At 39.6% G+C, this 25,918-nt stretch overlaps 1 protein-coding gene across 1 annotated transcript in view; it reads right to left on the reverse strand.

The window, feature by feature from the left end:
* The window catches only part of LOC127972846 (kin of IRRE-like protein 1), a 43,657-nt gene extending 25,017 nt beyond the window's left edge, over positions 1-18,640 (reverse strand). Inside the window, exon 1 of the mRNA XM_052576670.1 lies at positions 18,180-18,640. Coding sequence (XP_052432630.1) covers positions 18,180-18,219 — 40 coding nt within the window. The 5' untranslated portion in view covers positions 18,220-18,640. The remainder of the gene's footprint in view (positions 1-18,179) is intronic.
* Positions 18,641-25,918: the final 7,278 nt, after the last annotated feature.

Raw genomic sequence — 25,918 nt, forward strand, 5'->3', positions numbered from 1 at the left:
CCCCGTGCACTTTACAGTGCCGCTCTGGCCTCTCCATGTCTTTGCTAAGCTTTCTTTATCTCTCTTCCTTCTTTCTTTTGCTAAGACTACCCCCACATCGGAGCGCACCTTCACACCAGGATGTGCCACCTGGCTGTTATTTTATGATTGGATAGGTTTGTTGTGGCCTTTTAAAAAATGGGACGTGCTCCTGTAAACCTTTAAATCCCCAGTGCACAAGACCAAGCTTAAACATAAGAGAACTTGCTTTTTGATAGCCAGAGATATAGATCTCTATGCTTTGGCTGTGGCATTATTAGCTGAGCATCTGAGCAAGAGGAATGGACACTGAGCTTTTGAAGAGAGTCTCCTGGGGGCTTTGGAACCGGGCAACCTACAGAAGAAGTCAAGAAAAAAGAGAAGGAGCCTCAAGGCTGTTTGGCAGGATTGTTCCTAGTTAATGTGATGGAAAATGCCAAGTCCCTCTCATGTTCTCTCTTTCTCCCTCTTTCCCTGTCCTCCTCCTTTTCACTATCTTCTTGTTGACTGGTGCTATGCTGCCAATGCAGAACTTCAGATTTCCCCGGTCTCAATTGACTGAAAAGGGCTTTGTCCCTTTATTTGGGGGGGATCATTGACTAGAGTTTGGGACATATGGTCCCTGTGTGCTGGTCCCTGCTTAGCACTGCTGAAGAATGCAGTGGGAGGGACAGTTGACCTCCCCGCTCTTCTTTAACACCTAGTGTGCCTACTCAGCTAGTGGCGTGATGAACTTAAAAACTTCATTGTGTCTTCCTTTCGTTAGGTTTTTTTTTTCCCCTCCTGTTTTAAGCTCTAAAAGTTAACTGACCATGGGAGGAGTGCTGATAACCGACCCACATGTGTTGCATCAGCCATGCTATGTTGAAAAAAACCTCCTTCTTTCTATCCTTAAGCCCTGTTCACACCTGGTATTAAGATCGCTTAAACAATCCAATCATGAGTGGTCAGCTGAGACATGTTGCTGTTTACACCTGGTAATAACTTGCATCTAAAATGCAAAGACAGAAATAAAAAGATGTGGACAGATCATCAGTAAGTTATTTTCTTTCAAAGACAAACCGTGTTTGTGGATCCTATTTACACCTGTCTTTAGCAATTTCCTGTTTCAAACATATCTCTAAAAATAGATGTTAATACCAGGTAAACGTCATTCACTCTTTATCTATCCTAAAACAACTTGCACAATTTCTAATTTTGCATGCAAACTCCTTATTCTTTTATGCTTTAACACACACACACACACACACTGTTTGGCTGGACAGTTAAGCAGACAGCAGTAATAGATGGACGCTGTCTGGTTGTGGCAGTATCTCTGATGCCCAGGCCCATATTGGAATGTCTCAGCGTGTTTTCCTGTGATAAGGCTTTTAATTAAGTGTCTAACAAGGACGTCTGGGGGTGTCCATCGAAGGGACATGGCCACCTGTGTACAAGCCCATTATCCAGAGAGACAGAGGGGGAGAAAGAGAAGAAAGAGTGTGTGAGAGAACGAAAGATAGTCAAGAGCAGAGAAGGGCCACACACACACACACACACACACACACACACATGCATACAGACTTTCCACTCTGTAGGAATCTAATTCCCTGTACGGTCATGACCAGGACACCAACGGATCCAAATTATGATTTACTCACCAGCAGACACCATGACCACTTTAAAGATTACAAAAGCAAAGCTTTATTAGCAAGTAAATCTCAGTTTCTGGGCTACTTTATAGGCTGGTAAACAAGTGAGGTATGTGCTCTTAATTCATTATTCCTGTTCAACCGACACAATGTTGATGCCGGAGCCCAACCTAGATCTATTCTGCTCCACCACAAAAAAAACAAAAGCAAAATAAAAAAAAACTCAAACCAAACACTTCATATTTTTACTGTTGGGCTGCACAGATACTCTAGTCACTTTATTGTGTATATACAAATTATCAATAAAAAATATAAATTAACATTTATTATTTATTGATATAATATATTCATTGATTTTGTTATTGAAGTTACATTATTTCTAATTGTTACATCAAACATCATCAATATATAATCACACTATATATTTATACAATATTTGGGTATCTTGCCTATCTATACACCTCAGTTAAAATAAAATGAATGTTAAATGTTAAATCCATTTTCAATTAATTTCTGAAACTATGGGTTTCGCAGATTCCCCAAGCCCTGGCTCCAGCCTCAGCACCATTTCAGTGGAAAAAAGGTACATAAGGTGTCGCTATCGATCACTAAAACATCTAGATAATCTGGAGATTGCTTGCCTGCAGCTCGGCAGTGTTCCAATGACGTCTTTACAGGATATGGGTTTGGATCGTAGGAAGCCCAAATCAATCTCTATAGATTCTGATATTTGGGAGAAAAAAAGGATTGTACAATTTAGATTTTCCACACGAGCAGGTAAAGAGAATAGGGGAAAAAAATCGAATCTGCAAGTGTGAATGAATGCATCCTCTAAGTAACCTTATATAATTCAAAAGACATAAAATTATATATTTGTAAAATATCTTTCTATCTTCCCTAATGAATAACTTCCATTTTTCTTTTTTGCTGGGCAATCTGTTCCACCTCCTCTTGTCCACTCTCATCCCTCCATCCAGAGAAACCAATAAATTTTCCTTCTAGAAGGAGGCTTCTGTTAAATCTTAATTAAAACCAACTCCAAAAGCCCATCTCTTCCCAGGGGCAAGCTTGAAATCAACTTAGAACAATCAAGCCTACGTATTAGTTTCCTGGGGAAATGAGGAAAAGAAAAGGAATGAGAGAAACACACCACAAAGAACAGAAAGAGTTCCCCCAACTTTTCTCACTCAGTGTGGCGACTAGAGTCTGGTCGTGACCTATCAACCCCACTTTCTTGTAAGATTAAGCCGCTAGCGATGCTCCTAGAGAAGGTAAACAGAGGTTGGGAAAAATGGCCACCAGGCGAGAACCTTATTGGATTTTAATTAAGTGCCAAGAGAGAGTGTTAAAAAAGACTATGGAACGTAGAGGTGCTCCAATGTTCACAATCCCGTAGAGCACATTTCTCATGCTTCACATTTTACACTTTTTCTTTTTGCACGATCCTTGCTCCCACTATCCACCTTTTATTTTTCAGACAAAAAAAGCTCCTTAGCCTGTTTGCCCACTCGTTCACATTGTGAGAACAACAAACTGTCTTCACTCCCCGCTCCTTAGAGAACTATTCGTCACCCACCTCGTTTCACCCCTATCCCAGGTTATCGCTCTTGGGCTCCCTCTCTCTCTATCTCTCTCTCTCTCTCTCTCTCTCTTAACAAGGTGAAACAAGACTCGGTCCCCTGAGGAAGCAGCGCCAGTGATAAGGTTAAAATGGGCCGAAAAAATGGAGGCGATTATTTGATATTGGACAGATTGAATTATCTAGATTGAGAGTGCAAGAGAGGAGGGGATGCAGGTTTGGCTTTGAGAGCCTAAAGAAAGATAGTGTAAGGGAGAGAGGGAAAGAAAGGAAGAAGTCTGGACAGAATCATTTCTCTCTAACATTGCCATTTGCGCCAATGAGGACCAGCCTGATATTAATGACCACTCAACTCCAGACCAATGGAGGAGTTTTTACCTCTTAAGGGGCAGATTGTGAACGGCACAAAGTAGGCTGTTAATTTGACAGAGAGCAAGTCAGCCAATGGTAGATTTGCAAAGACTGAGAGAACTCTATATGAAAACTGAGAGACGTTTATTGGACCTGTTGGCTCCCTCTCTATCAGACCGACAAGGTTCTACCACCACTAATTATACTGCTAATTAAAGAACCTAGAAAAAGATTTCTATCAGTGCCACAAAAAAAAAAACAAAAAAAAACAAATTCAAAATAGACACAAACACCATGCGCCTGGCCAGAGACAGGCCATCATCACCTCAGCAGGCACCAAAAGAGAGCTGTTAATTGGTGTGAAAACACACACACTGACTTGTGTTATGGGTATTGCATGAAGCTGGCACTTGTTAACAGGATACACTGAATCACAGGGAGAGACGGAGACAAAAGGGAGAGCTGGAGAGGTTTTTTGAGAGGAGAGACCCCACCTTATACTAATATTTGTGAAGTCTTTGCTTGGCTCTGAGGAACATGGCTAATGAGTTCGTCCCACTTTAAACTCTGGTGTTCTATAAAAATCAGTGATGGCAACAGACTCTCAGGAAGCTTCCAACAACAAATAAGTACACTTCACACCTTCACACTGACATGCCCACAGTACAAACACCTTTGTGCAATATAAATATATATATATGTGTAAAAATAAAAAACACCCTTTCTTCTGTCCCTACTGAGTTGAATCTGCTTTGCTTTTACACTTAAGTGAGCCCATTAATAACATTAGCAAAACAAAAGAGGTTTTGCACCAAGCTACCACATCACACTGGGACAAAAGACTCAGCTTTAACAGAGCCTTTTAAGGTTCTGGCTGACAATTCAAGACTCTTTCATGGTGAGTTTGGACCATAGATTTCTCAGATGCCTGGTAAACGGGCGAAAGCTTGCCGCGTAAGGATTGTTACAGGGCTAATGACTATGGATGATCACTGAACCACCCTTTGGCTCTGTTGAAGGGGGGCTTGGGTTGGCCTCTTTGCTCTCTGTTACTGATCAGCCTGCTTAAGTAGCTTGTGATTGAGGGGGTCCATTAGAAGCCTATCCATCACCTCCTCTCAACAAGCTGAGTGAAAAAGTGAAGACATCAGACACACCCCTGCACCAGTTTCTACACTTAACAAATGTCCACATTAATCAGAATTCTGTAAAGACTTGTTGACCTTTTTTTATAAAACAAATAGTTGAAATTCCACAATCTCTCTTTAATCAGACTCTTAAAACTCTGGCCATCTTGAATAATGCTGCTAACATGCATAATCTATGAAGAACATCACAAACTGGAATATTCTGTGAATTTGCAAACCCGCCATTTTTCTTTAAAGAAGCTCAAATTACAAAGACAAATCTAAACAATCAGAATTGCGGCAAAAACTTCTTACAATCAGCTTAAAGGAAAACCCTCATTTGATCATGATTGCATCTGATAAGATCAGTGTAAGTGAACAGCACACATTTACCACTGTACTGTGAACTCTCAAGTTACTATTGTACTTCAATGACCTGAATCAATATGTAAAATTGAGTTAAAAGAAAGAGTGTAAATAAGTAACATGAATTTGCCTTGGAGCAAATAGCAATGTTCTTATTGATAATCTGAGTACTTCTCCAGAGTCATTAAAAAAATTGTAAACAGACAAAATACCCTTATTTCTGTGCTTCTATTGTATCATATACTTTATAGGTATCTTGTCGATGTATAAGTGACCCAGCAAGAACATTTAATGATTTTCTGTAATATTAAGTTCAAAACCATCCAAAACATGCCTATTCTCTATAAACTTCCATTAGAAAAAAAGCACAAGCTTTTAAGACAATAAGGTTTATGGCAACTTAGGTAGAACTGGTCAGTATGTTTTCAAGGCTGTACTTAGCAAAGGGTCTATTAGACTAAACTGCATGTTTTATAACAATTTGCTAAACTGATACAGCCAAAAACAGACGACAGTTAGGGTAATTAACCATTTTATTTTAAAGAGAAAAAAAGTTGATTCTGATTAATGGATTAATAAATTGAACTACTTATTGAACAGTGATGTTTTCATTATTTTGCTGTTTAAATACTCTCTAAAAGCATACTTCTTGTCTTATTTGGCCCTGCTAGCAGTACAAAGCTCAAAAGGAAATACTCCCTTAAAAAAGCTCCCACAAATTCCTCTGCCTGTGAAATCCCTTCATATCTAAACAAGCTTTCTCAAAGCTGCAGCTCCACCAAAACTCAGCAAAACATTGACTTTGGAAGCGAGATGTCAGTATCATATGAAAACCTTTCACATTTGTGCCGTTTTCTAGAGGGCTTCATAAATCATCACTAAATCTCCTCGCATGGGGATGCAGCTCATAGAGGAAGCTGAACCCGTATCTTTAGGCAGGAGAATATCTCGCTTCGCCTGCTGCGCAAAGTGAGAAGAACCTAGAGAAGTGTGGTTCCAAGCGGGAACACGCTCCTCATTCTCTCACCTGTTTTGAGGTGGCCCTGTTTGGAAATGCTTGAAACCAAGCAGCCTGCTGCGTACAAAGCCAGCCTGGAGCCCAGAGCCGGAAGACCCGCTGTGTCCTCCAATACCAATGCATCTTTTTCTAAGCATACTGGTCAGGCTGTTTTGTCACACCTCGGTAACATAAACAATCCATTCGACAAGAAAGCAAAAAACAAGTGGCTTGAGGTAAAGTACCAGGCAGTTTGCATTAGCATCAGACCCCTTATTGCTGTTTTCTCATTCTATCCTCCACACATGAGCCAGCCCATACTTCCTTGCCTGCTTGATGGCTTTTCTTATTTATGCATTTGTCCTATTATTCTTTTTCATTCATACAAGTAACACAAAATAGGGATTGCAAGGAAATGTTCTTCTCCAATGAAAACACAGGGCACAAATAATGCTCTAGATCACACTGCATAATGGATACCTCGCTAACAAAGCTGCTTAGCATGATATATTTCAGATCATGTTGGTCTATCATTACCACTATCCAAATGTTGCTGGTGAACAGCATGGCTATATATACCACAATCACAGAAACTCATGCTACCCTAAGCAGATATTTTCATCCGAGCAGAGTGAAGTATTGTGGGACTATGGAGCATATTCCATTCTAATCTGCATAATAGGCATATTTATGCATGTAACAGCATAAAAAGTGTCACCTTGTGAGGTGGCTTGGTAAAGTTAAAAAAATCTCAGATAATTTAGTCAAGTCACCTTATTTATTTAGTGCTTTTAACAATACAGATATCAAAGCAGCTTTACAGTATTAAATAGGAAAATAGTGTGTCAATAATGCAAAAGGACAATAGTTAACACTCAATTTTAGTTAAAGGTCTTTCATCATTGAATTCAGTGATGTCATCATACAGCTCAGTCCGGTTTAAATAGCATCTGAGTCGACGATATCGCTGGAAAAGAATTGTCCTCAAGTAAGCAAGCCAGAAGCGACAGCGACAAGGAACCAAAACTCCATCACTGACAGAATGGAGAAAAAACCTTGGGAGAAACCAGGCTCTAATGTAAGCATTGGATCACTTTTTTAGACTTCATCTGTCCATACAGACTCATTATTCACTCCAAGAGACATTATGTTTAGCAAGCAACTCCTCTTTCCCTTTGTCTCTCTTTGTCTTCGATCTCACTCCCTCCCTCTCTATCTCTCCCTATTTATCTCTGTCCTTATCTGTGACTGACAATCACCCCACACCAGTGTTTACAGCGAGCCAGAACCAGGGAGAGAATTTCAAAAGTAAACAGCCAATATCCTGTGCAACAACGCTGAGGAAGCTCTTTTTCAGTGTGTATCGTGTACCTGTCCCTGTGTGTGTGTGTGAACTTCCTCTTCATCTCCGCAGAGAACTGCAGGCTTTGGACGCCTCGCCCAGACAATAGTCACAGACCATTAGTGATTTCTCTGTCTTTCTCTGGGCAGGGTTCGGTGCTGTAATCCTTTACAGCCCTCCCACAGCAGTAGAGCGGCTGGAATGCATCAATCAGGAAGGTCCAGGGGCACTGCCTGGCATTACCTCATCGTCTGAAAGAGGCTGTGTATCAAATTCAACCCATCAACACTACTACCCCCCCCCCCCCCCCCAACACTTTCCTTTTCATCCACCCAGCCCCGGCTAACCTGTGCATTCAAACCATGTCTGCTTTGTTACGGCTTCATCATTGCCCCCAGGTGTCTCCAAATGCCCTTTACATTCTCCTGTGTCAGACGGTCACTTCATCTGGTTTGTCTTTGTTACTGTGTTTCCTACTTTTAAACTGGGAGAACAGATGAAGGGGTTCCTTCACACCAGTGCAAGGGTATCCATTACCTTCAGAGCTAAGATGCTGGAAGTTAATCTGTTTGACTCCCCTCTTTTCCCCTCTCCCCTTTCTGCCTTTGCACACCACTTTGTCAAGCCGCATGGACTCCTGAGCCTTCCACACCTTGGCTAAATGGCTCTCTCGCTTTCTTTGCTGCCATCCTTTCTACCTTCTAAATCATTTGATCGCCCTTTCTATTTTCCAAAGGCACTGGCTTGTTTCAGATAGCATTGGATAGTCGATAAAATTACCATGTTTGGACACATGAGTGACGGCGGAAAGCTTGTTTGATGCGCCTTGACTGACACCCCTCACTTGATAGCAAATTGGCCAGCTTCTCCCTCGACCTCCCACTGTGGCGTTCGGAGCCATGCCGTAATATCCCAGCAATCAAGAACTAGAAAGACGATGGGGAGAGAAAAGGAAAGACATACACGCTTTTCTCAATTTCTTTCCCAGCTGTCTGCAAACTAAACAGAGATGCCTTTCAACCCTGGTGTGGTGGGGGAGGTTGTGCGAGGTCTTCTCTCCGGTGTGGAGTATTATGGTTAACGGTCGAGCTCACAATCACAATATTTGCACACACATTCCACTGGGGTTTCCAGAGAAGAAGAACGAACTATTTGGTTAAGGGATGTGAGTGTGTGTGCGACAGAGAACAAGAGACAGACAGGGCGAAAGAGAGAGAGAATGAGCTCACAAATAGCTGATAATGACGGTCTTCCTGTCTGCATGACACTCTTTATGCCAAAGGCTCAAGTAGGTCTGTGCTGAGCTGAGATCTGTTGTTTAATATGATGCTATCTCATAATGGAAGCAGGTATAAGATCCTATGCTGATACAGAATCTAGACAGTGTTAGTGGAACTGAATTCAGTGTCCTACTAGAGCATGGATATCAAAGACTATATTACTGTAATTACTATATCAGTATGAAATACTCCATATTATCATGTTTCCAGATAAAACAGGAGAGATACACTAACCGAAAAGCTTTACTGCACACATCTAAATGTGGCAGAACCTATTTTAGCTAATTTATCAACTCAAAAAATGTTTAACAAATAAAAACCGGCCTTCACAATGTGACATTGTGTCCAAACCTAAAATGACTTTTTCACAAGAAATGCTTTAAACTGAATATCAGGGGCAAAGTTTGATCCTAAAGCATCGCACACAGTATCACAATCAGACTGTGGCTTTCTTGAGAGCTTTTATGTCTCTCTCAGGCACACAATGTCTTCTGTGATGGAGTAATCATTAATTAAGCAGTCAGGCTTTGACTAATCACCCTACAAAGGGCATTTAGCTTTAACCACGAGACTGTGTGTGTGTGTGAGAGAAACAATCAATTACTTTTAGCTGTCAGTCCATCTGAACATCTATGACTCATCAATGAATGTATGCATGAATCCATGAGTACAACAAACCCCACAACAGATAATAAAGGAACATAATGTCAAATCTCGCTCAATGATTTGCAATACAGCATTTTCCCCCAAACATAAACACAAAAAGCTAATATTCAATAAATAAACAGACAGATAAAATGAATGAACAGTTTTCATAGCAGAATTATTATTATTTTTTTTTTCACTGTAGAAAAGATCCTCTCTTATCAGGGCCATCTTTAAGACTGGGCTTAGGGATCTCGGCCCGAGAGGATAATGTGAGCCCAGATATTGCAGCAACATGGAAGATAAATTTCAATTTACTGTTGCTTTCTGTGTCACAGCAGGAGATATGAAATTTTGTCTTGGAGGACTGGAGGTGATAGTAAAATAGGAGCCGATGTGCGCTCCACCAAATCCCAGCTCATTCTACACACGCCTGTGTCAAAACACTTCCTTGCTCCTGTTCGTACCAAATTGTGATACATTTCCCCCAGTAACGAGTGACACTTTTTCGCATTTTGGGAGAAAAAATGCAAGCAAAGTGCTTCTAAAAATAGGAAATGAGTGTTTGAAATTGTGTCTCTTTCCTTAGGCATTGTTTTAATGATTTTCTCCAAATTAACTCAGGCTTCTGAGCCTCACCCCTTTGTGATCAGGGAGTATCGTCAGCAGTAAACACCCTCTTTTTTTCACTGTAAATGCAAATATCCGTGATTATCTGACCCTGCTGCCTACTGTAGCTCATCATCAGAACATCGTTGACAAGAATCCCAAGGGATTTGGATACAGAAGATAAAATTCCAATTTTAAGAGTCACTCTTGGCCTGGGAAAACAAACTGTCCATTTTAATGTAACTGAAGATATCCGATGACATCATTGCCCTCTTTTTCAATTTCTCCTCTAGAGGAAGAAGTCAGCACAATTCCTCTTTGTCCACTCGCTCGTCTTTCCACCCAAGGAAGATGAGGTGAGGATGTGGGTGGACGGAGACGAAGCAAGAGGAAAACAATGGAGATGGAGGAGATGGCCTTGTCCCAGAGTGAGGAACAACTGGCCACCTCTCCTCTGGGCTCTGCCATTAGGCATGCAAGCTGGAGAAACTGACAGCTGATAACAAAAGCCCCCCTGAACGCAATGCCAAGATCTTTATCTGTGTGCTCCTGCATGGGCAAGCTGATTACAGCCTTTCCCTCCAAAACTTTCTCATTTGCTTTCTCTATTCTACTAATTCTCCTCAATATTTGGATGTGGTGAGTGTCTGTTTAGGGGGTGGAAAGCTGCAAAACACGTGGGTGAGACCCCAGGGTCCCTGTCTAATGTCTATGAACAATACGGCTATGTGTAGCATGTCTCGGGCAGAAAACAGAGAGAGCCATTGTTTCAAGACCCCCCTAACCTAACAGCTGTATGTGTCATCAGGAACATTGAACATTATGACGGGCAAATGAGGCCGCGGGAAATATGGAAACAAACTTTTCTCCACAGGAGGGATTGGAAATAGGTTAACTTACAGATTTTTGTTTACCTTCAGTGAGGGTTTTTCTTTTTTTTCCTATATGGAGAAACTATAGCATTATCCTTAATCCCTTATTCCTATTCACAAACTTGAATGTCATTCTTAACATCAGTCCCAGCAACACATATAAAAAATTTTACGCTAGAATGTTGTCTGGGGAGAAAATCTCGCAATTTGCTCTCTGCTGTAAACAAAACTGACCTTTAAGTTGAATTTGTCTCAGAGCGCCAACCTCTCCCTGTAAAAGAGCCCAGAGCACTCAACCGCTCGCAGCCAGTCCATCTCGCTCCAGTCTGCGGAGTGCAAGCGAATCAAAGCAGGCCAAAACTCATCCATATCTATGCCATACGAGCATCTCCTAAATAATGCAGCAGTCTTCCTGCACCAGACAGATTCTGCTGCATCGGCGCTATTGTGAATCGTGTGTCACACACTTTCTCTCTCTAACTCAAATGCACACACTCATCACTGAACTTGCTCGCTTCCAACTTTTCTACTCCTTTTCAATAAGAAAAAAACAGGTGAGATATGGATGACCATTTCTGCCTCACAGTTAAAAGAAAATTGTCTTTCAATGGGATTTCACATTTGCAACTACAGTACATATCTATCAGTTGTCACTTTATTTCTTATAATTGTGACTTTGTATGTCACAAATTGACTATTTATTATTTCAAACTTTATCTTATATTGAATCAAAAAAGTAAGCAAGTTAAGTAAGAGGAAAAGAGAAATTACATTAATTGTATTATTATGTCAGCATTTTATGGTCTTCTTTTCCAATCATTACAGTGGACACATAACCTCAAATTGCACACCTTTACAATAAGCCTCTTAACAATACACACACACACCCAAACAGACATTCATTTTCAATCCCAATACGGTGTCTTAAGACATTCAGCTCATGCATAATACAGAAAGCTCCTAAAACAAACCCAGAGAACCACATGGCCAGAAATACCACTATACAACCCCACTCAATCTCATCGCCCAGCAGTCCTCACCACTAATGGGAGGCCCTGTTTGCGGGTCAAACTATCTGTCCCTCTAATGGAGCCAGCTAATACATCAAGTCTGCAGATCCACAAAGCTGTTTGTTGGAGTGTTTACATGTGTGTGGCTGCCCAGTGAGTCAATCACTTAACAGTCAGCAGCTGAAGGCACCAATTAAAGAAACTGTTTTGAGACAGGCTTCCCAACCACCTGTAATGGAAACAGGTCAATTTAGTTCAAAGGGAATTATTTAAGATTTTATAGGTAATTGGGTTTTATGGTTGATAACTGAGTCGGAAGAGAGAAAGTGAGGAAATGAGTTTAAGAGAATGTGAAATCCCAAGTTTATATCATGTGCCATTGCATAGGCCTGAACAACAATCAGTCATGTCATTAACCATTGCACTTAGTTCCTCAATGAGGTTTATATTAAACGCACCAGTTCAGCTAGGATCTGGAGGTACTTGCACAATGCTGTGAAGGTGGTTCCCTTTGTTGTCATTGTTGCAGGAAGGGGTTTCCCAAGGCTGCTGATTGGCTGGAAGTTCATTGAAGTTACGTCTTGGGTGTTGGCTGACTAATGGTGTGGAGCCAGTGGGCTGGTTGAAGTTTTGAGGCGGGCACAGTCGTAGTGGACTTTGCGGCAAAACTTAACTCAGAACATGAAAATCTCAATTGGTAGAAAATAAACTAAAGTAAAAGAAAGAAGTTTGATGAGACTAGATGGTGTTTCTCTTAATTGGTTTTAAAGGAGCAGTTGGCAAGCCAGAGCACGCTCAAAGAGCACTAAAACATAGTGCAAAAAGGAGTGGAGAAAAAGCATGGCTAAAAGCAATGGGAAAATCAGAAAAGGTAAAATGCACAATTTTATGCTTTCCTGAGTTTTTAAACCGGGCTGTTGGACACATCCCAAATGGTGTCTTGACCGATTAGCTTGGGGTGTTGCTATGTTTCTCCTCCCAACACATAAATCAACATTTTATTCGCTCCGTCACATAGTCCGAAATTTGCAAATCTTGCAGAGTATAATTTTGACATGATTTCTATATAAATAACATAATTCATTTTACAAAGTATTGATTGAAAGAAACATTTAAAGCAGTAATTTTCAAAGTCATACCCAACATGAATATAAACCTATAAACCATTCAACAGTTATTCAAAAGACATACACAATGAGTGATTAGTACATGATAGTCAAATGTGTGGGTTACACACTTAATATGGAGTTATGCATAGAAATGATTAGTTGCTCATACGTCCTTTTGATTTCATGTATCTGTAAAAGGCAGTATCTCTGTTGCTCTGTGAATGTGAGGATGTGCTTTGTGAAGAACAACAGAGCTAGAATGAACCCAGTTTTTGTCCTGGGTGGGGGAAACCACCCAACGAAATCTCTACTAATGGTTTTCCTTATGTGATTGTAATGATGTTGTCACTTCATCATTAATCTTGGGTTTCTTGCACCAAAATTAACAATCTCCTTCTTGGGTTGGGATTATCAATAAGTGTGTTTTGTTTTAATGTGCAAGCTGTTCTGTGAAAGAGTTGGTTGGTTAAGCTTTCTTCAGACTGGCTGGCGCTAGGGTATTATGGACAGATTTATGACACTGTCTTGTCCTGGGCCTCTTTGTGGAATTTGGCTTTTTGAATTATTTGAACACAAATCTGATCAAATCTTAAATTGTCTGATTCACTCTGAGACCCTACACACCATTATGATGCCTAATGGTATAGAACAAATTTAAGACACCTTAGATATAACTAAGAAAGTACTTAATGATGGTAATTATTATTTGTATAGAGACAGAATCATATGTTAAAACAAATGGATATGTACATAGACTTTGGGTTATCACAGACAGCAGTAATGCATAATATGTGCTGATTTTTTAAATCAGGATGTAACACAATTATTATGTTTAAAGTCTTGATGCATACTAAATCAATATATTAAATCGTCCAGCTTGCTGATACTGATGCTCAACACTAGGGGAAGTCGTGGCCTAATGGTTAGAGGGTTGGACTCCCAATTGAAGGATTGTGGGTTCTAGTCTCGGGCCGGACGGAATTGTGGGTGGGGGGAGTGCATGTACAGTTCTCTCTCCACCTTCAATACCATGACTTAGGTGCCCTTGAGCAAGGCATCGAACCCCCAACTGCTTCCCGGGCGCCGCAGCATAAATGGCTGCCCACTGCTCCGGGTGTGTGCTCACAGTGTGTGTGTGTGTGTGTGTTCACTGCTCTGTGTGTGTGCATTTCGGATGGGTTAAATGCAGAGCACAAATTCTGAGTATGGGTCACCATACTTGGCTGAATGTCACTTCACTTCACACTACAAAGCAGGAAAGAAAGTATGTAAACAAAAGTGTTCGTTTGAAAACAAAATGATGAAAAAAATTATTTAAATAAAAATGCAGAAAGGGATAGTCAGTTATGTATTTTCTTTGCTCTTTACAAGGCAAAAGGACTAGGGAGGAAGGAAGCAGTAGGCAAAAGTCTTATGATCTTAACACGCTTCCTTTGAACGCTTCCTTGTGGGACTTGCCAACCCCATGCCAAAGGTTTAAAAAAAAGCACAGTGCTAGAGATTACTTGGAATACAGATGGCACAGTGCAACAGAATTCCACTGGGAGACTGAGGGACATTCCGAGAAAGCAAATTATGGCTGGAAGAAAGAAGCGGCTGAGCTTTGGTAAGGGCACGCACATGAATATCTGGCACTAGGGGCTGGTCTCTTCAAGACTCTGTCATGTTCTCTGCTTCAAATCCTGCTCTTTGCTACTAGTTCTAAGCCTTCATCTTGTCAGACACTCTGCAATTGTGTGTGTGTGTGTGTGCACGCATGCACACGCCCGCGTGAGAGAGAGAGAGAGTGAGTGAGTGAGTGAGAGAAAGGCAGACAGACAGAGAAGACAAACAAGAAGGAGACCAAGAGATAAAGGAGATGTATGTTTGCACCTGCGTTTGGGTGCGTATATGTCTGTGTGAGTGTGTAAGGAAGAATGTGTGTTTATGTGAACCAGTACAATCTTTCTCTCTTTGCACTATCTATCTATGAGCCATTATTCAGAGAGGGAGCTGGTGAGTCAGATGTGAGCTGGTGGTGGTTTTTCAGAGTGTGGTGTGCTGCTTGTATGCTTGTCAGGTGAGATGAGTGGTTCTGGCCGTCCGGGAGCCTCTCTGCTCCTCCCAAAGCAGCTGCCACCAGTCTGTCAAAGAATTGCTCTGCTACATCCTATTCCACACTCTCCCCCTCCTTCTGTCTTACTTACACACTCACTTAATAATGAGAAAAACATCTAGAGTGCAGCCAGGGTCATATTTTCCACCTAAATGAGTTACAAAGTCCACATGAAAAGCTCAATAGTCAACAAATATGTTCCCCTGAAATGCGTTAGGAAGTCCACATAAAAGCCAATAGTAAACAAATAGCTGTTATAAAGAAAAATTGATAACATATCCTCAGATAATGCTCTGTTATTGTGCTTAACAGTAGCATACTCTACTTTTAATCTATGATTTATGCAAACCAGGCAGGCATTTTATTAATATTTCTGCTTATATTTTTAAGTTTGTGATGGTGCTAGGCATTTAGATTCAACATTTAAATTTAATTACCACCTCCATCCGTGTCAATACAGTGGCCTCATTTATCAAAGAGACAGACAGAAAGCGCAGCTTAACCGTCAATAAACATTTGTTTTTAATTCGTTTACTGGAGCGCCGACCGAAAGTGCTTTGCTTCGCTTGTGGTTACACCGTTAATTGGGAGAAGAAACACTTTTGGATCTGAGGGGGTCGGGGGATTTTGAAGCCTTTATCTAGAGATGAATCAAAGCCGGCGTTAATAATACACCCAATGAATAAAATATTTGTTAAAAGGCGTGGAAACAACAGACGCACTGTAAAAATAGGCCAGGCTCGAGGATGCTGTACTACTCCACAAATGAATTAACCTTCCTTTACAGCATGCAGAATATGCAAAATGTAGCGCCACCTTTGGTGTGAAATAAACAGCGCAAATTTGAATATGGTGTCCGACAACTACTTAGGAGAGTACAAAGCTACTGAGCTTTTAAATGTAACACTGTACAAAACAGTCTTCTTAGATTGCGCAAAGAAATACATGTTTTCTTTATGTTTTGACGTTTGAAAATAATTCAAATTGCATGTTTTTTTGTGCAGTAACAAGTTTGCACAAACTTTACTGAGTGACGAGAATATCTACAGTAGGCTACTTTTACAGTACATACTTTCTAGGAAATAAAAATTTGGAGGGAAATGTTAATCATATTTCAACAGAATTAATTAAATAGCTCATAAAATATAAATAGTTCTAAGAAAATAAATGCTTTTTAATGACTTGTGTGACAGGCGTCATCTTGTCCTTAAATCTTTTAACTTATTTAGCCCACAAACGTACACTGATTTGGAGAAGTTGAGTCTGAACATAACACTGTAACAGTTTTTGCTTCATTTAGAGTAGGTATAACAAGTAATGACAATAACAGTTTAGCCAGATTGATTCAGTGTCCGCTAGCACTGATTTTGATTCTCTATAAAGAACCCGCTCATAAGAGTCATTTGTTCTGAAATTGAACAACAACTGTCACGCTGAATGTGTTATTCACAAAAAAAAAAAGACAAAAAAAAAAAGAAGAGCCGACTCATACGAGTTGTTCATTCGGGATCATGTTGTAGCCTACTGTTGACGATGTAGGCTTGTGAGTCACTAAAACGGACCTGTTCATAAGACTCGTTCTGTAAGGAATCGGACTACATTGATCTCAATGCAAGTTTATGAGTCACTAAAAAGAACCTGTTCATGAGAGTCATTCGTTCGGGAGTCGGACTGCACTCATTGCACTGTCAGATCGCACTGTGCGGTGTTCTGTCCGTGTCGGTGTTAAAAAATAAATAAATAAAAATAAAACCTTTTCGAGAATCCTTATTGAAATCCTCTAAATCCGTAAAAAAAAATAAAAAAATAAAAAAAACATTTATTTTCGGTCTTCTTTAAAGAGTGGAAACAGTTGCCCGCTCCCAATCCTACTCTGCAGCGCTGCTGTCTCTGTCAGAAACAAAGAGACAGCACACTGAGTGCAGCAAGCGATAGCCAGCTCAACCATACTTACAACATATCAGGACAGCGAGAGATGCCCGCGGCCACACTACTACATAAAGTACAAAATAATGAATAAATCAACACTGCAACGAGCATAATCTTTCAGATCGCGCGCATTCCCGGTTCCCCTTAGACTATATTGAGAAATGTCGCACCTCTGCCCGGCACCATTTATATTTATTTAATGCTGTTGAATTATTCTGTTTGAGAGAGGAGATTGTGCCTTCCTGATGGCGTTGGTTGTGAAATTATTAAAAGGTGTTTCTTCTGTTTTGGAGACTGTGATCAGCACATTTCTTATGCAGTAGACCTCCGTGGCTTTTAACACACTTTTCCAAACCCTCAGAAGGGAGTTTGCTGATGGCCATTATCATGGTCACACCTGGTTCATTCTTTCTTCAACTTTTCTCTTTCTAAGTCTGCTGTCTGGATGATCTCACTAAATAGGGCACTGGATAACATCCTCAAGTGTGTCATGTACATTAGGCTATCCTCCAGTACACTATGAATATAATGCATAATTAGTCAGAAACGCAGCCACTTGTTCCATGTACTGATGCTCTCGCGATTGCATCAAACAACAACAACGAAAAGTTCCCAAAGCACATTCAATCCTTAACACATGCATACACACACCATATTTAAGCGGGTTTCCGTGTGCCAGAGTATTTCTTCATATGCACACAAAAGGATTTTTAACTAGAGTTTACAAAAATAAATGCACCAAACAGCCTCCCAAAAAAACTATGGCACTTATGTTCCGGAAAACTAACACCATGAATTACCTTGCAGAAATATGCAAATACATTTCGGTAGCTATTATTTGTTATTTAGCTACAATATGATTCCATCACTGTACCTCGGCACTGCCACAGGACTTTTCTGTAGGGGCACAGTGAGCAGTATATTAACATCAGCTGCATTATGCTGGAGTACACGCCTGTATTGGACAAGTTTAATTTCCAAATTAGCCTTGTTTGCATTTGGCGCAGTGCCACTCGCCCAATATATATCGGCAGGGTCTAACTATAGGACCTCATATGTCACAAAATGCAATTATGACACACCACTGCGTTAACTTTAAAACGGAGCACGCTGAACGATCGGTGATCGCGTAATGATTAGGTTGACGCAGCGCTAAGTAGTACACAACCATCCGATTCTATCATTAGAATAGTTACTGAACTAAAACAAAACGTCTTACCTGTTCCTAAAAGGCACAATGCGATGTAAAACGTCAACATCTTTCCGGAGTCTTCAACACTTGTCCTGCAGTCCAGACTGAAATTGTGCGCACGAAAGCTCCGGCTGGACTAGATGTGGAAGCTGGTCCTCGCCCACCTCTTGAATTGGGTAAAAAAATTAAAACACAGCAGATTATGTTAACCTCAGCTCTGAGAGCTGGAAGTCTCTACTGCCATCGGAACACAGTCTAAGCATCAATGCAGGTCGTCTCTTTAAAGTTTAGAACTTTCTCTCGATCGTTCCCGTGTTCAGTTAATATTTCCCAACAAAATGTTGTTCAAATGAAGATGCTTCAATGCGCGGGTCTTGAATCAATCCAAATGTCTGGAGAAAATCCTCCGTATAGGGGTGATACAACAAAAATCTCCGTTTCTCCTGTTCAGCGGGGCTCCGCTCGCCGGTGCAACTGAGCGCGTTTCAGGTCCGTGTACGTTTTGATAGTTTGTTTTTTCGATTGAAACACAAAACAAAATAACGAGAAACCACCTGTTTTTCGTTTGTCGTTTCAAACCAAAATCAAAGAAACAGTAAAAAAAGAGCCGTTCTCTCGTTTTTGGTTCTAAATCCAAAAACGAAAAATGACAAAACCAAAATCAAATAACGGTCCGATTTTGGTTTTTTGAAATTCCTTTTTCCATTTTTTCGTTTGAAGATCTACATTGAAATACCATAGACAGTAAAAGAAATGGACACAGCGACCCCATTGGAACTCAATTGAGACAAATGAAGCCCGGTTTTAGCGTTTTTTAGCACTTCCGTTTCTGATGCGCAGACTCAAACGAGGCTTGACGACATCAGCAACCTGTCTGGTATATGTAAATCTTCTAGTAGCTGTGCGTGCAAACTGCCATCGTTAATCTTGCAGAGACGGTGAGCTTGAGCGGGGAGTTCTCTGTTGTGAGTGAGCAGGAGTAAGTATTCTGATTAATTATTTTGTATAGTATTTTAAAATGTAACGCCAGTACGCCATATTAAGTTAATTACCTGCGAGCTTCTCCTCCTGTCTGTACGGTAATGCGACAGAGAGCCGAGTGATTATGACGCAATCGTTAGCCTATTTTTTACAAAAACTGTTTATACGGGGCCATAATGTAACATAGAAGGTAATGGAGCCCTTTATACATTGTCGTGTATCTTTAGAAATAAATAATGGACAAACAGAGTCTTTAAACGCCTCAGATGTAAAGTTATTCGCTGTCAAAGTGACGCCAAAATGAATGGGAGTCAATGGGAATGCTAACGCAAGTGAAGTTCTGCTAAAAGATGGCAGCCCCCACCCGACTTCAACTTCCGATCGAGTTCCTTGCCCCTTGTGAAATACAGACAGGTTGGCCACGTGACCCGGAAGTAATAGTAAATATGGCCTATCAAAATAAAAGCCAAGCTTTTTACAAACGTTTTATAAGTGGGTAATATAGGTTAACCTAATAACTTATTGTGTGTGCAGAGTTGTTACTGTTAGCACTATATTATATAATTAAATTTATATTTAATGTGGTTTCCACCGTAATGGACAGCGATTCAACGTGAATTCCCACGTGACGTCATGCGTAGGCCTAATAACGTTACTAATAATGAGGGAGATTGGGATTCCGCCATCAAAATATCAGTCCCTATCTCGTCTTTGCCATTCGATTGACACCCTCGTAAAACTTGTGTTGGTCCTCAAATATAATTTTATCCTAACGCATCATATCTATTTTCAAAAATCCCAAGGACACGCTGTTACCTCGCTCACGTTATACAGTGTTAATATAAATGTATTGAACTGGCTAGTTAACTAATAGTGATAGTAGTTTGTTTATAATACAAACAAAAACGACATATGTGAAGGTTCTCAGTCCTCCATGTAACGTTAATAATCCAACGAAGTTTAAAATCAAGGGCAGTTCAAAACGATTACAGACACCAGTAGGTGTCGCACTGTGTCTGCTTTGTGCGAGCTACTGTCATGGAGCTATTGCTTTATGTTCTGTAATTAAAACACTTTCCATTATTTTCATTACAACTGTGCTTTCACAAATCACGTTTCCTAGCACGGCTGCTTAAGGCATTAGCCTGCTCAATAAAATGAGCTCTTTCTCCTCATGTTTGATTGTCTGATTTACATGTGCTATTATACTGCGTGAAGTTTTAGTTGACTGTAACACTCACAAATTTAAAAACATGTCTCACATATAGGCCTTCAGTCCAGTGGGGTGTGTGGTTCTAGTGTGTTATAATAGACAACAAGCAGTATGTCATGAAAGTGAACATAATTTATTTTATTAAAATATTTATATTAATTTATTATTTGCATAAAATAACATAAAATGAATACAACAAAAGGAGTTCTGCAAGTGACAGTAATAGAAAATAAAATTGAACAATTTATTAATTGCATAAAATAACATAACAGATGAACATAACCAAACTTAACTATTTAACTTAACTTAAAACCTAAACCTAAACCTAAAATAAAAACTAACTAAAACAATCTCCTAACTAATAGTGTCTTTCAAAACATTCACAAACTCCCCCATCCCTGTAATTTAATTTTTTTTTTTTCTTGGAACATCTTGTCCCTGCATTTTGGGTAGTGCGGCTAGGTAGTTGCCCACTGCTCAACGTAGACCCCGCATCCAACGAGGCTGCGGCAGCACGGTGCCACAACTGGGTTTTCCATCACATCTGCAAGATTCAGAATAATTTTCAACAAGTATTTCAACAGTTGTCTCAAGCAATTTTCCTCTGTCTCATTTCACTTGTTAGTGTTACAGTGTGTTAATAGTTATATATTCCCATTGACTACAATAATTACATTTTAATAAAAATTGTAGTCATAGTAATGATATTTCTAAACATTCCCATGTATCCCCTATATATCTCTGTAGTCCTAAGCCTCTTTTTCTATATTGTATGACAGTAACATCCATATTTATTTATTTTTTTTTTTTGCTGGTTACATCTTCACTGAAGCTACATCACACTTATATTGATACAAATATTAAAATCCAATATGCCATTGCAACAGGACAGTACCCACCCAGCCACAGCCTGTTCATCCTGCTGCCTTCTGGGAAGAGATATAGAAGTTTCTACTGCCGCACCAACTGCAGAGCAACTTTTCCCCCCAAGCTATCGTACTCTTAAACTATAGTTCATCCTCAGCAGCAGATCATAGTTTATTTATGTTTACCATTTTTATAATTGCTTCTATATTAGCCTGATAATTTTTGCTATGTACCAGAAGGGAGTTACAAACTCAATTTATACTTTATACTATTATATATATTATATTGTGACAAAATATATCCACCTACCTTAAAGAAGAATAAAGTGAATGTTTTGGAAAGGCAGAGTCAAAAGTTATGACCTTAAAATGATTGAAATGTTGTGGAAGGATGAGGAAGCAAGCAGGTTATGTGAGGAAACCCACCAACATCCAAGAGTTGAAGCTGTTCTGTACAGAGGAACGGGCAAAGATTCGTCCAAGTCAATAAGCAGGACATATCAAAAGTTACTGGAAACGTTTTGTTGCAGTTATTCCTGATGTAATCAGCGTTGACAGCCTGTTTTTAGTAATGTAATTATGTTTTGGGGTTTTCTTTTGAGGACCTTGTAAAATGTTCTTACCTTAGGGATTAACAAATGTTCTGCAGCCATTGATTGTACATGCATTGCCCTTGAAAGCATGTATGTGCTATATAAAGTTTCAAGACTTGTACGGATTCTCTTCACTGGCATGACACAATCAGAGTTTTGTATGTTATACAAACTGGAATGTGTATAGAGAAGAAAGATTCACACAGTATATAGCACACTGGTAAATCATTATTTTGGCTAGATGGCCTACATTAGGATTAGGACATGTCTGATGTGAGTTTGTTGTCTGAGCTGCTATAAGAAGCTGATAGCAGTGCAGTGTTATAATCAGGTTAAAACAGAAGCAGGTTTAACTCTGGGCTGGGTGAATGATGATGATGATGATGATAACTAGGCAAATAAAAACAAAATAAAATGAACAACAATAAATACATCTGTATCAGTAATCTTGATTTAAAACAGTTACCAAAGACACCATACAGTCAGTCATTTAAATACTGCCACCTGCTGGTAGAAAGGGGGAACAGTTATCCATTACGGTGGAAACCACATTAAATATAAATTTTATTATATAATATAGCGCTAACAGTAACAACTCTGCACACACAATAAGTTCTTAGGTTAACCTATATTACCAACTGTATTGAGCCAAACAATGCGCTCATTAAACGTGACTGGTGATGTCTGGATAGGCACGATATTAAATAGCTGTAATAAACTACTGTTGCTAACATATTTATTCCGGTCCAGGTTTATATAAGGCTATTTATTAATAGATTTTTCTTCTTCTAAGGTTACTCTCGTATAACGTTAGCGCTGCATATTATGACCGTTCTAAAAGCTTGGCCTTTATTTTGATAGGCCATATTTACTATTCCTTCCGGGTCACGTGGCCAACCTGTCTGTATTTCAATGTAGATCTTCAAACGAAAAAATGGAAAAAGGAATTTCAAAAAACCAAAATCGGACCGTTATTTGATTTTGGTTTTGTCATTTTTCGTTTTTGGATTTAGAACCAAAAACGAGAGAACGGCTCTTTTTTTACTGTTTCTTTGATTTTGGTTTGAAATGACAAACGAAAAACAGGTGGTTTCTCGTTATTTTGTTTTGTGTTTCAATCGAAAAAACAAACTATCAAAACGTACACGGACCGTTTCAGCACCACAGCTCTATAGCGCACATAAACGCCTCCTCTTGCGCACAGTTCCCTCCGTACTGCTCTGTTCGCTCCTCACTCTCTTGTGATGAAGCGGCAAGGCGAGGATACGATCTGCGCTGCCTGGTGTATTACTGACTGAATGCTGGCTCGATGAATAAAACAGGCGCTTTTTTCCCACTGGAGAACATCGAGTTTGAGAATGAAGTAATTCTCAGTCCACAGGGACTGCCGTTGGCCTACGCCCCCCGGGTCCTGCGATTGGTTAAGCGTTTAAACTATACGGGGGTGATAGCAGTTGGGGGTGGTTGGTCCTTAAACAACAGGGGGTGCCTGGTTATGCGCGCCTGTGAATGAATAAACTGCTGGGGAAAGTAAACAGGTGTGTCCCGGAGCAAACAGAGTCTACCGAACAGATGATCTTAATGGGTTTTCTCTGACTCCATACACAAGCGATGTGATTACACTCATATCATTTAATGTTATTTATCAATGTATGGTTGGATACGTTCTACATGCCCCTTATAAATCGACATCCATAGCATGGAATATTTTCAAGATTAATAAAATATTAGATGTGTTTATTAATGATAAACATAGGCATATATATATATATATATATATATATATATATATATATATATATATATATATATATATATATATATATATATATATATATATATATATATATATATATAAGGTTATTTATTTTTCAAGGTAAAATAGTTTTTACCATGCCTTGATTAAAGTGCTGGTTGAATGGTCTCAAAACGATAATATTCACGTGTTGTTTGTTAGAGTGGTTGTTGAAATACATGAGTCATTTGCAAAACCACAAATAAACTTTTTTTTCAGGAGAAAGTAACCCATGGGGGGCTTTTTCTTGACGCATCGATCAAATATGCGTTTTGTTTTTCTTTGTATCTTTACAAAAAAAAAAAAAAAAGAAAAAAAAAAATAGTCCATTCATAGCTATAAGCCTATGTTAGAATAATATTGTATTTCTGGTCACTCCGATTTTGTGTCATTTAATCCCCAGTGGGCGTGGTGTTGAAAAATAAATAATTTTGGTATTTACATCAGCGTCGGATTCGTTCACTCGTTTTTGTTCGTTCTTGTCAAGGTAGTGGATATCATAAATATATACCCCTTGATTTAATGTGTTTACATTCAGAGGTGTCCATATTAATACGTCACGTTCATATATGTTATGTAAATATTCAATTTGTTAGCTGACCCTGAACAATGAGTGATTCGGACACAGCGAATCTTTCAGATCTCTTGCGTGAACCGATTCATTGTCAACACTCAAACGATGCATTCCTGCATCAGATGTTTCATGTTTGAGGTGGCGTTACGTTTGTTGCCATCCGACATCAATACAACGTTTGTTGCCCTCCGACATCAATACAACCGACAAGCTGATTGGGATAGTTGGCTAGTGAAATCAACTGGATTCACACTGGTTAAATGGTACGCAATTTATTAACTGCTTTCACGCTGCATTTTTCAAACGATTACCATCGCACATATTGCAGGTCAACTTGTTGATGCACAGTTTTATAAGTATCTCTTAAGATTCCACCTTACTATTTCGCACAAAAACACGCTGGGACCTTTTAGAAATCGAGTCGTTTTAAACAGAAAGCTGTAAAACCATGGGGAAGGTTTTGGTCTCCACCCCGTTAAGATTTATTATACGTGAGAGGATCAAATGTGAGACTGCCGCTCATAAACACATGCTCACGAGAGAAACAGTTTCCTGGAGGCGAAGATGATGGGATTCCTGTGAGTTGAAAGAAACGAGGTTGAGTAAAGGGGCTCTAAACAACAGGGGCTCACACCTGCTGAGAGAGCAAAGTAAACAGCAACAACTACTGCGTGAAGTTTACCAAGTCCTGAAAGGGTGTGAGCCAGACGTGTAAATTAACAACTACTTTTTTTTTTAGAAACCAGTCGAGGTCGACTTATCTCCCTCTAACTGAAATATACAGTAATTTATTTTGTGGCCTCACTTTGAGGGTGCTACACCCCACCCTATAGGCCCATGGATACTTAAATAATTAATGTACTTATAAGAGGGGGTTTATTAATAATGAATACAGTTTGATACATAGTAAACTGTTCTGTGTTGGGGGAGAAGGAGACAGTTAAGATGTCGTTTGCATGGTAATTGTAAAGAAAGTCATAAATAAAGCATGAGGTGAAGTTGTATGGAAATGCGACTCCCCGGGAAATTAGAATATTTTAACTAAATATTATCTCAGGCCCATTTGACCCGGGGTCAATTAGAAAAGAAACGTCGGCGTCGATGAGGATGCGAGGCTGAAATTAATATTGAAGCTTTTCCCCTCCTGCCTAATTTACAAGGCTGATGCAAAGTTGAGCTGAAACATGTATATTGTGTGAGATTGAGGTTTAATTTGACAAGGCGCTAAAAAGTTGATTCTGATCTCGCACTGACAGACAACAAACACAGCATTTGCCTTGAAGACTGACAAACTAAAATGGCAATTCCTCTATGGAGAACATTTTCTTTCTGATGTGGAGAAACTATTATTGTGCTGTCGCACAAAGGTTAAAATGTCTTTCTGTCAGTCTTAAAATGGTCTCCTCTACATCCCTTAAGTAAATATTGTATCACTTAAAGGTCAGCATTCCTTCTAAATGTATAAATCAGAGCTACTTTATGTCTCTTTCATCCAAATGTCACAGAATATATGCTATTAATAGTCTTGGGCATATAATAATATCAGTCTTGAGTTTCAGATGTCTCGTTTTATCAACCAGTTTGACTCTGCAGTGTAAATTAAGTGAAGATGTGTAGAATTCTATTGTCAGCATGAAATGAAAATTGACTCTTTCTTTCATCAAAATGTAATTAATTTGCTCCATCTCTGAAATAACTTTCTCTATTTTGTGACATAATCATTCTTTTTTACTTAACCACTTCC

This window comes from Carassius gibelio, chromosome B15 (assembly GCF_023724105.1).
Source record: "Carassius gibelio isolate Cgi1373 ecotype wild population from Czech Republic chromosome B15, carGib1.2-hapl.c, whole genome shotgun sequence".
In the NCBI taxonomy this organism is placed as follows: Eukaryota; Metazoa; Chordata; class Actinopteri; order Cypriniformes; family Cyprinidae; genus Carassius; species Carassius gibelio.